General features: G+C 35.7%; 1 protein-coding gene across 1 annotated transcript in view; it reads left to right on the forward strand.

The window, feature by feature from the left end:
• Positions 1–11,615, forward strand: part of Smg5 (Smg5 nonsense mediated mRNA decay factor) — a 358,955-nt gene extending 347,340 nt beyond the window's left edge. Inside the window, exons 13-15 of the mRNA XM_067137979.2 lie at positions 1,005–1,176; positions 6,216–6,382; positions 10,013–11,615. Coding sequence (XP_066994080.2) covers positions 1,005–1,176; positions 6,216–6,382; positions 10,013–10,080 — 407 coding nt within the window. The 3' untranslated portion in view covers positions 10,081–11,615. The remainder of the gene's footprint in view (positions 1–1,004; positions 1,177–6,215; positions 6,383–10,012) is intronic.
• The last annotated feature ends 865 nt before the right edge of the window (positions 11,616–12,480 follow it).

The raw sequence follows: 12,480 nt of genomic DNA on the forward strand, positions 1-12,480 counted from the left end.
ACCGTGGTACACATCCTTACAGAGTGCTTGGACCTGATCGGTCTGCACCATAGTCTAAAACTCCCACGTACCATCTCCCTCATCCTGCACGATGACGAACATTCAGCAGACTTCGTCATCCGTTTTATGGGGGTTAGTGGTTTTTTTCGTGTGTAATATTGTTCTTATCTTAGTATATTTCTGTGAACTGCACTTTTATCCCATTGACTCTATTTTAGTTCGTGTTGCGTATTTTAATGTGTTATTTTAACTCATAACTTGAATTATATATATATATATATATATATATATCTGACTGTCCAGGCAATGCCTTATTTCATCATCACCTCTATTTTCTGTTCTTTCATTAGAAAATAAGGCATTGCGAATTAGATCCACTGATTGTTTTAATCTCATAATCATTTTTCATCACCATTTATTTTGAACTCTAGTCAGTGGATACATCTTAATATTTTACTTTTTTAATTATTTTCTCATGTTGTACATCTCATACCATTAGGGGCCGATGACCTTAGATGTTAGGCCCCTTTAAACAACAAGAATCATCATCATTATTACCACCTTTAAATTAACCTTTGTTTACTCTTTAGTTTTTGATGTGACCCTTTCTCTTAATTAGCTTAGTACTGTTGTTAGACCTTACATATCTTTAAATTAACCTTTGTTTATTCTTTACCTCAACCTCATATCCTGCAACTGTGTGGTACTGAGAAGATTCATTCAGGGAGATTTAATGATGGGAATTTTGTAGACATGAATGATTACAAGATAAATTTTGATGGATCTACCACTGTATATCAAGCTTTCATTGATTAATTTAAACAATAAAATCTTCACACCATTAGAAGCATCACCAGAATGTGTTGTATTTATCACAGGTTCAGTTTAGAATTTAAATATTTTTAATAAATTTGGCCCTAATTTGTTTAGGAATGGGATAGTTTAGATTCATAAACTACCATGGTTAATAATGTAAACTAAAAATATTTCTTCTTATTTTGCAGTGATGACTTTCTTTGATAGTAAAAAGAACGAAGTTGGCCGTGTGCGTGAATCAATTCGTTGGCTAGATGCTCAGTTCCGGCATGGGAACCGCTTTCTGCGAGCCCAGAGGCCACATGAACGACTGCCTCTTCCACTGATCAAATACCCTAAGAAGAAGGAGGAAGCTGCATGGTATGATTTGTTAATTTTGTGGGTGATAAATTGTTTGTTAAGTATTGAAAAATTGCAGTTAATGTGTAAAATTCTACTGTTCGTCAGTGTATTTAGAAGTAATTTTAGCCACTTCACCCTGTGTAGTAAGGGTGTGCTATTTTGTTTGAATAATTTTCTACTAATTAGTTCTTTTCCAAGCCTCTTTTATGGTTATAACCGACTTCTAGCAGTTAGTGACACAGAATATCTAAATGATACATACACTACAAACTATGAATAATAAGGGTGAATGATTAAGTCTTCTCTAACCCAGGTAACTACTTCAAACTATGAACTTATAATTTATCACAGCAGCTTGATTATAAACATATGTGCCTTATATTGCCCGTAATAATAACCTGCCCTTGATCCCATAATCCCTCAGTATGCCCAACATCTCTTCTCTTGGCACTCTGTCATATGCTTTCTCTAGATCTCGAAACATATCCACATGTAACTTTCAATTCCTCTAGAGCATTTATCATTTACTTGACGCATACTGAAAATGTGATTGTAGCAGTCCTTCTGTTGTCTGAAATTGCATTGGTTTTCATCCAATTTATTTTCCATTGATTGTACCATCATTGCTAAATGCCTATGAGCATTGGCTGGTATACTAATCAAAGAAATATCTCGGTAGTTGTTACAATTCTTCCTGTTCCCATGTTTATAGTTGTGTGCAATTACTGTTTTCGTCCAATCTGAAGGTACCGTGCTCAAACTCAGTTCAAACCTATTGCTCTGTGAAACCATTTTATTCTTGCCTTTTCACTATATTTCAGTTAACCTATTCCTGCTTCTCTATGACACTGTTGTTTATTCACTATCCTTTCCTCTTCTTCAAGAGTAAATTCATTGCATTCATTCTTCTCCTCTCCTTAAAATTAGTTGTATGTGCTTAATAGAAAAATTTCATGTAACATTGAGAAGATTTTTAAAATATTCCTTCCGTCTGTCACATGATTCCCTGGGATCTACAATGAGTTCACCTGATTTACCCAAATTGCTATAAATTTCCTTATTCCTCCTTTTCTAATTTTTTAAATTACAGTCCAGGAGAGTTTCTCTGCTGCTTGAGCTAACCTTTTCATAAGTTATGATTTTCATTATGGTCCGTATTGACAATGATCACTATCAAAGGGCAGAGAAAGGTCCACCTATTCAATACCATTAGCTTAATATAGTGTCCTATATAATTGGTACTGGCTTCGACCCTACAGTACATACATTACAATGGGTCATCTTCAGCCATGATCTAATTGGAAACGTATGTTTACGTACAACCAGTAATAATGAATACAGTTTGGTATGTCTTAATTTAAAATATGCTTAAAGTGGATAAGAAGGGTACTTTGCTGAACATATTGGAGAACTGTTACATTCATTTAGAACAGTACTTTAACCCTAATATTAATGAAATCAATGAAAAACCTAATATTTTGTTTGATATATCATTCCTATATACACAAAGAATAAACATAAAAAAGACGCGTTTAAGTCCACCAATCAGTTCATCCCTACCTATCCGCCCGCACCCGCCTAGCCTCACACATCCCTCCTCCAACCTCTGCCATCATAAGCTGTATGCCTGCTCCCTCTTAACAGTTAGTCTGGTGTTGGTATCCATGCCAAGTGCATACAGTTTACGAGGAACATAGGGTAAGTCTCATATAGCTGTATGTTAATCTCAATCTTCTAGCTTCCCTTCTTTTCTAAATAATTCAAATATTTTCTTTTTCAGACATTCCCTTCAAACCGAATTAAACAGTAGATCACTACATCTGATGAAAGGTAACACTTATTCAAGTTGTGAATGTCCCGTTCAACCTACATATAAACTATTACTATTCAGCAAGAAATAATTTATAAATCAAACGGTTCAACTAATACAGATAAGGAATACCAACTCAAGAACACTTGGTTACTATAAGGACATTGAATAGTTCAACAACTACCACAACAATTTTAATATGTCATTTTAGTTTCAATTTTAAACGTGTAGTCTGACTTCATCAATGTTTAAAACTTAGATTTTAATTAAGACATACCATATTGTATTCTTTATTATTGGTTGTACATAAACATATGTTTCCAATTAGATCAGAGCTGAAGATGACCCATTGTACTGTATGTACTGTAGGGTCGAAACTAGTACCAATTATATAGGACACTATATTAAGATAATGGTATTGAATAGGTGGACCTTTCTCTGCCCTTTGATACTAACCTTTTCAGGTTTTTTTAAAATCATAAACCTATGATTTCTTTTTGAACTCTGAAAATATTTGTTCTGCTCTATTTCATTTTTCTACATTCATGCTTTATTTACGTCAGTTCTTGTTTCAAGACAATTTTGAAACACGTATTGTAAATGTTAACAAACTGTTCTGACCTCATCATTCCACCAAGACAAAATATACCCAGACATGACTGTCTATTCCTGTCTGCTATCGGTCTCCTCATCCTGCAACAACTGTTCCTGTGCTCTGCAGAGGCCCATTTATACTTTAGATGGATCCGTGTGTAATAAAAAGAATAGGTGCAGCAGTAGCAGAGCCAGAAGACAGACAGGCTTTTATGAAGTAGAAAACCTTTTGTGATTTATTTATAAATAATATTTTATGGAGCAAAGAGTACTTTATTGGCATACATGATACAGAGGGTAACATACAAAGCACAAGATAGAATACAAAACAGTAGATTTAGTGGATCACCTGGTAGCAGCTCATCTCTTGGATAGGCTGGTGGATTGAAAGCTGAGCCGGACACATAGAATGGTTCAGTGGGGAAGAGTCTGCTGGGTCATTTGGGCTTTGTTGCTCCTACTGCTTACTGCTGGGTCCCCTCTGGCTCCTCATGCACTGTGACCTCTTCCTCAGCAGGCATTGCTGTGACTGACAGAGGTAAGCTCTTGAAACTGAATTCCAGACAGCAGGTATATCAGTGTATCCCCTAATGCTGAGTCAAGCTATATAGCATATGCCTTGCAACGACTGTTCCTATGCTCTCCAGAGGCCCATCTTATATACTTTAGATGGGTCCGCGTGTAACAGAAAGCACAGGCGCAGTCGCAGCAGAACCAGGAGACAGACAACAGCTTTTCTGAAGGAGTAAGCCTATCATGCTATATTTATAAATAGTATTTCACATGGAGTAAAGAGTGCCTTTTCAGCATATGTGATGCAGATGTATGCAAAAACCTGCAAAGGATAATATACAAAGCATGAGACAGAGTACAAAACAGTAGATTTCAAGGGTCACCTGGACGTCTTTGCACATCATTGTACCTGAACATTCCCTTGCCATTTCTGCTACGGTATCTGTATATGCCACCCATTCTTTTTCTGTGTCCTGAACCTGCTGACTGTCTATTCTTTGGTGGAATTTTTCACTAATCTTATCCATATACTGATTTCCTTGTTCTGAAGAATTTTTACCTTTGTCTGAATACTTTTTTTTTTTTTGCTTTACGTCGCATTGACACAGATAGGTCTTATGGCAACAATGGGATGGGAAATGCCTAGGAAGTGGAAGGATGCGGCCGTGGCCTTAATTAAGGTACAGCCCCGGCATTTGCCTGGTGTGAAAATGGGAAACCACGGAAAACCATCTTCAGGGCTGCCGACAGTGTCTGAATACTGACAGACTTTTTGTAGCCTAGGCTAAGTAATATATAGTTCCCTGCAGTTGAGATAGTGGTCTGTGTTGTCAAAAAATCTCGGGAATATCCACACATTCCTAATAGGTTTTCTGAATTTGAAGTTAGTTTCAATATACTGTAATTTATTATGAAGCTGGTGCCCTTACCCTCCCAAATGTAACAGTGGATAGCCTTATGCTTGAAAAATGAGTTTGCAGTTGCTAATCCCCTACTAGCATAGAAGTGCAGTAAACACTTCTCATTACTTAGCTTCCATATTTTCTCCACATTTACCCATCACCTTCTCATATTCTTCTGTTGTATTTTCAATTCTCGCATTGAATTTTTGCCCATTAGCACTATCTGGCCGTTACTGTTGACCAAGACTGCGATATCACTTAAAAGTTGTCTTCTTCATTTTCATCTACTCCCTCACTTGATGATACACTGAGATGATTTGTGTCCTATTTCCTCCAGCTGCTAAATCTGTCCACATCCTTCACTCATTTTCATGCCTGACAGAAAATATGGTGGTTTTCCTAATTAACAGTCTGCCCCACACTCTATTATTCTCCTTTTAACACCTCATTATCTCCTATGTTTATCTTGTTATCTCACCTTACCTGAATATTCCTCTTAACACATCCAGATGCATCCTTTTTTGCTGACTCAGCTAGTTCTGTTTTATTTGTTTCACAAGCCTAGTTAATATCAGTAGCACCCTATCGAATTCCATTACATTCACCAAGATGTTACCTAGAAGTCCCTGCCCTGTCAAATGAAAGTGAGATTCTTATCACTTCCATAGGTTCAGTGTCTACTTAAAGCATTCTGAGCATACTTGCTAAATTCCTGTGAAGTAGGATAGGTAGTCCTAGTCAGAATTTCTCCCCTAACAGTTTAGAGCTCTTCGGTGGATTATATAGTCCCTATTCCATAGCTACTGGTATTCTGACTCTCGGAACCACTTGCTAGGTTACTCAGCTGTTCTCCACAGTTCGTGAACTAGAATGTGACTAGAACAACACACACTATGAAACTTCCTAATTAAGCTATCATTAATAATGGCATTGTGCTAATATTAATAATGTGTCAATTGAAAGTATTTTATATGGTGGTTTAATAAAGTATATCTTATAAGTAAGGATCACTATTATCTAAATATACAGTATATAATTGTTACTAAAGTGTGAAATTTTTATATTTTGTTGAGTTCTATTTATGTATTTTAATAGTTGATTAGTTGGATATTTTTATTTTGCATGTTTTCTATTTCTTCTGCATGTTAGCTGTTTAATAATAGGGAGTTTGAAATCATTTTAAATGTTGCACTCATTGGTATAATTCAGTCATTATTTTCCTTTTAATTTTTCTTTAGGTTATTCTTCAACATTGTTGAATGCTGCTACTATTTCAGTCAGAGCAGCAATAACTTGCGTGATATGCAACTGAATGTTCCAGTAGTGACTTTACTAACTGGACAGCGTGCTACCAAAGATGATGCCAGTAAATCTTTCAGTCCTCTGGGAGTAGCTAAGTCTGCAGGTAAGCATTATAGATTTTATGCAACATTGGAATTCTTTTGTAAATTATGTTCCATTATGCCTGTTTAAATATATCATATTTGATACAAGCTTTAAAAAATATGTAGTTCAGTTGTGGAAAATCTCCAGTTGCTGTTCAGTTTCCACGCAAAGTACAGGCTGAATCTACTCCTGGTGAGGCAAATGATTATCATTGCTCCCCTTGTATTTTTTTTTTAACTGAAGTAACTTGAGTTATTTGTTTCCTTATGAAGTCCATTTGGTTGGATTCATATAAATTTGTCAACTCAAGTTTTCCAAATTTTGTTTTTAAATTCTTTTCATTATCTTGTGTTTATTCTACTGTACATTCTCTTGTTTTTCATATGAGATGTGGAGACTCTGCTAGTTTGGGCCCAAATATATCCCTTCTGTTCCTTTTTCTTTTACTTCAGTCTTCTTCTCTTTATTTTTTCCAAAATGCTGTTAAAATACATCAGTCACAGACCATCTTCAGTGTAACACCTGTCTGAATTTTGGAAGGGTCCGAAATTTCACCTAGAAATTTAACTTGGAGAAATAGTTCCTGTCAGTGTTTGCTGTATAATTACTCGTCTTCCTATCTGTTCCAAATTCCTTCAAAACTTTGAACAGTAATTATTGGTGAAACAAAACTTTACTATTATTCCTACTATTAACTCGTTGACCTAACCTCACTTGCTCGTAAGTTCCAGCAGCACTGTCGACATCCTTCACAGATGGAAATTCTAAGTTCCCATGGATGGAATTATATATTTTTCCACCAATAGAGCATATCAAAAATCAGATTAAAAAATTAGATGTATGGCTTTTCAGGTGTTTGCTCTATTAACCAGCGTTTCGTCTTAGGTCTGACACTAGACTCTTCAGAGTGGGATGTGTCAGACCCTACCCACTGACAATGGGGTGTATGCAGGTGAACTTATCAGAAGCCTATTTAACAGGCACAATCCGATAACTCATACGGGAGATAAAACTCCACAATGGAATTAATGCCCGCCTAGCAATTCCGAATGGAAATTCTAAGTTCCCATGGAGGGCATTAGATATTTTTCCACCAATAGAGCATATCAAAAATCAGATTTTTTTTTTTCAGCCCCCACTGAAAGTCCTTTCTGCCAAGCCTGATGACTTAACAGTGGTATCTGTCCACAATCAGGATTTAGTGTAGCCTGCATTACACGAAGTTTCATCCAAATAAACCATATTGCAGGCCTGGTTTCTCTTTCTCTAAACTCAAATATTTCTCCAGTATTTATATCTCCAGCCAATAATGTCCTCTCTGTCAATCAATAGTGACTTTTGGTGATGTTTTACAAACCTAAATCCAATACAGAGCAACAAGTGACCCATAAAGTAGTTTAAAAAGTTAGAAATGTCTGGGTCCTCATTAATAAGGCAATAAATTATGCTGGCAATTCTTTTATTTTGTTTTGTTTTTGTTTTTCTGCAGCAACCATGTGTGTATGATATGCCTGATTGCTTCAACAGTGATACATTCAAAATAAATATCAAGACATTGCTTCCTTTGGTCATTAGGACTCATCTTTTTGTGGGGTAATTATTTTGCTGTGGTTTTTTTTTTTCCATCTCATCCGTAGCAAACATGACGACTGACACATCTATAAGGCTAGCAATCTCTGCACGGCTCAGTCTGACAGACCTGCCATTACTATCATCCTTTGTTTTACACAGGGTGTAATATACTGTACATGAACGGCCATTTGTTTTTCACGACTCAACAAAGTCTTTCTTTTCTTCATGAAGCATTCTGGTGAACTTGTGTTGGTTGGCATGTCGATTACAGGGCTAACTAATGCCCTAAATAAATAAATAAATAAATAAATAAATAAATAAATAAATAAATAAATACACTCGTATGAAACATTGAAACAAATACACACTCTGCTATGTTTGTAATGGCAAACTAAATGGCTGGCTGGCAACCTGGCTCCGCTAACATGTGTTCAGGAAACTAGGTGTTACTCCATTTCATCCCACAGCCTCCCCCCCACTACCCACTAGACCATCTCCTGGCCGACAGTAGTAACCAAGTAGCAACGTAATGTTCAGTACCCCGCTACACCTCGCCTTCCTCTGGCCTACTTACTGCTTGCGGCCTGTACACAATATAGCTTGAATCTTCTTCTTATTTTTTTGTGAAGGATTTCAGCAACATAAGGATAGAAAGGTAGCAGCCCTGCATTTAACTGCTTTGAAAATGGGAAACCACAGAAAACCATTTTCAGGGCTGCCAACAATGGGAATCAAAACCACTATCTCCCAAGTTCAAACTCACAGCTACACAACCCTAACTGTGTGGCAAACTCACAATTTACTAGTTTCATACTGCAATCCATCTGATTTTAAATATTTGTTGAAAATTAAATTCATTCCTTAAGTAGAGATTACTTTTTTCCAGAAGTTTAAGGGAAAGATTGAGGTGTGTCCATTATGTGGTGGCATCCAGTGTGTGAATAAATACAGCATTTCTACACTTATAAATGACATACTTCAGTCATTTTAGTTACTTCTATATAAATTTTTGTGGTAGTGTTGTAACTGTGTTACTCTATTCTATTTCACTTGTAAGATTATATTTGGAATACCAGTGATTTCAAATGGTAGTACCGTATTCTAACCTGCTTGGTACAAATGAGTTGAACACCACTCTCTGTGAGGGTGTTGTCTGTTGGTGTAGGTGTAATTGTAATGGGCTGGAAATGGGAAGGAAGCAGCCATGACCTTGTGAAAGGTACCTTTCCAGCATTTACCTGGAATTCAAATGGGAAACCACAGAAAACCATTTCAAGGATGGGCGGTTGGGGTTTCTAAACCCACCTGTCCTCCCAAGTACAGAGTTTGCAGCCATAATTGCCCATGCTGCAACACACTGAACTAACCTGTAACAAAGTATTTGTTAATATTGAAGTATAAATGATTTATTCCATTCCTTTGTAACACTGTCAGTGTCTTTCTGTAGTAGTCTAAAGTGTTGTACCAATTTTATTGTTTTGGAAATTTTTATATTGCTGATGCACAATCAACAGAACATCAGAATCATATTATTTTGTAATTTCTGTGAAAGTATATTGTAATCCATTGTATGAAATTCTGAACTATGATTAATTTATATTAAATTGATGTTCCATTACTTATGGAAAATTAAGCAGGCAGAAAGGTATACTGGTATAACTGAAAGTTAAAGTTTTTTTTACATTTTCATAAATGTTTTTCGTGTAAAATTGAATTGGTTTTCCTTTTAAATTAATGATTTAATAGAAATTGTAAACCTTTTAATAATTTGCTGTAAAGTGTCTAGAGGAGTCAGTAATCTTGTAGTTTTTCCCTTTAAACAATAATCACTTCTACATGGACTCATATTTATGGTGTGAGGTTACTTGCGGATACATACATTTTCTTTTCTCTTTCTTCCTTCTTTAAAATGTTAAAATCTTCTAGTTTTTACCATTCTTTTCTCTTTCTAAATTGTCAGCCCTAATTGACATATACTGTGAAAATTAATTTTATGTGAAAAAACAGGCTTCCATTGTTCTCTCTCTCACTGTACTTTTGTTTCTCAAGATAATAAAATGTAGTATATTTTTTGTAGGGATCAATTTGGAGCACATTGAAGTGTTTCATGCCAAATGGAAAACATCAAGTAAGAGTCATGGATGATAGAGAATTGAACTACCTGGGCCTATCCATGACATGGAACCAATACAAATGATCAACCATCCCCATCCACCCTTGAGGAGAAGTCATGGAGAGTAAAGCAAAGCAGTGGGGTGATGGGATGATAGTACGAGCGAGAAGACAAACAAGCAAACGCATTCAGCCGTTCCACAGGTTGCAGGACAGTAAGTCTACGGAACAGGAAGGGTGGAGCGTTGCTGATGAAAATATTGTTTATTTTTATTTGTATTTTAATCAAGTTTCCCTTATCAAAATATTCCATTTAGGTAAAGAACTCACATACATCTCTGAGAAAATGCAAGTTCTCTGCTGTAGCTGTTCATCATTAATACTTGGACTTAAAATTGCCTATGATCTGCTTTGACGTCAATTAGTCATTGTCAGTTTTCTCCTTCTGCAATGTGATTGGTTTTAAAAATGTAAAGTGCTTGTGACTCAAACCCTCATTGTTACCAGATCTTTTATTTGCATAATGTTTTTTGGTCATGGTTATCCATATCTATTGTACTTCTTATTACAATTTTTCTGCTTCAGTCTTTCAAAATTTCATTTCTTAAATTGCATGTACAAGTGAGACAGTAACAAAGAAAATTGTATCTTTAACATGAACTTTCCATATTTGGTTACTGTCCAGACTTTGGAAATTCTGTTCAGTAATATTATTGCTCCTTTTCTGTAGGAAGTCCATCAGAATTTGCATAATTAAAATGAACATTATATTACCAAAAGAATCCTATAAAAATATGCTGTGATAGGTACAGAGCACTAAGAAGGTCAAGTCCATTCTGTTACTGTATCTGCTGATTGCTATAACTAGTAAAATTCCTGTGAATTTAAATTATTCTTGTTTGTTGAATCTTTATTTTCCAATGTTTACCAAGGAGCCTGCATCTTGCCTGCTCACATTCCTTGTGAGTGAGTCATTTTCATCTCTGCTTTTTTTTTTTTTTTTTTTTTTTGGGACACATTGTAGAAAAATTGCTATTGTTCAAAGCTCATTCCTAAGTCGAAAGTAAATTTGTTACTAATGGTAATTTGTCTTTCAGTAAACTATGTGGAATGAAATAGGAGCAGTTGTTGATTGATTGACCTGTAACTTATATTGGCAACTACATTGTATGAGAGTTGACTTTTACCTCATATTTTAGTCAATGGGACACTTGCTTATTAATAGTAAACTAGGTAAATCTTCTTAAGTTACAGCCATACATCTATACATCGGATTCAATTTATTAACTGCAGTCTAGTTTTAGAAATATTATTTCCTTTTTTCTTTCTTTCTTGGTCTGAGTGCTTTCAAAAATATATTTTTCTTAAAAATACCTTGCTACTTTATTTTTCATTAGCATTATGTTTACTTCAGGGGCTATCCTTGTTTATTAGATCATCAACATGATAGATAAAATTGTGTACTGCTTGTACAATGTTTGTATGAAGGATGGTTTAATACCTCTGTAATACTGCAGTTCACTTCTGTATTGTGAAAATCCAAGGTACAATGAAGAATGTATTTCAATTATGAGTGTTTAATTTTGAAATAAACATCATGTTCCCTACCTCTCCCTTATGTTTGAGGCGTTCACCTCTGTAATATGATGCCTAGTGCAATTACATACCATCCTGGGAGGCCCGATTTCATTTCCTGGTACTGTCAGAGATTTAGGATTGGCAGGAGGGCTGGTATGTGGTTAAAATGTACTTGCAGCTCACCTTCATGGGAGGTTTGCCTGAAGAGAGCTGCACCGCCTAGAGGAATATGAGGAACACAAGTCATTTTTCATATGGAATTTATTTATGCCGGTTACCAGTAGCATCAAAATGCAGCAGTTCCATATATCCACTACTTCATCTTTGAAACACCCTTTACAGTAAAACGTCTTTAATTTGAAGTCGTTGGGACGCAAAAATCAGACTTCGAATTATGTGATTTCAAATTAATTGCCAAATCGCAATTCAGAAATGCCAACCCTTGCGGCATCACAAAATGTTCTAAGACCCGTTACTGCATGCAGTTAACCTCGATTCACAGTTTAAACCTTTCAAATACCATGGAAAAAACTATATCCATAATGTATCCATTCAACAAGGTGCATTTACAGTATTCAAATAATGCACTTGGATAACTCACTGGCAAACATAACCTCACACAATGAATAAAAAGAGAAAGAAACCGATTCAAAGACGAGGAGAAATCTATACTGGCTCCCCTGTACAAGTGTTTTATTCATTGGATTACTGTACTGTATGCATTTTAGATGCCTCGTACTTGCACGGAAAGTACACGATGCCTTTAAAACATCGTGGCTTATCGAACTTTCGTATTACGAGGGGAGAAAGTCTTGCTTCCGTCTGCATTACAACATAGTACAGTGACTATCATTG

Source organism: Anabrus simplex, chromosome 1, assembly GCF_040414725.1.
Source record: "Anabrus simplex isolate iqAnaSimp1 chromosome 1, ASM4041472v1, whole genome shotgun sequence".
Lineage (NCBI taxonomy): Eukaryota > Metazoa > Arthropoda > Insecta > Orthoptera > Tettigoniidae > Anabrus > Anabrus simplex.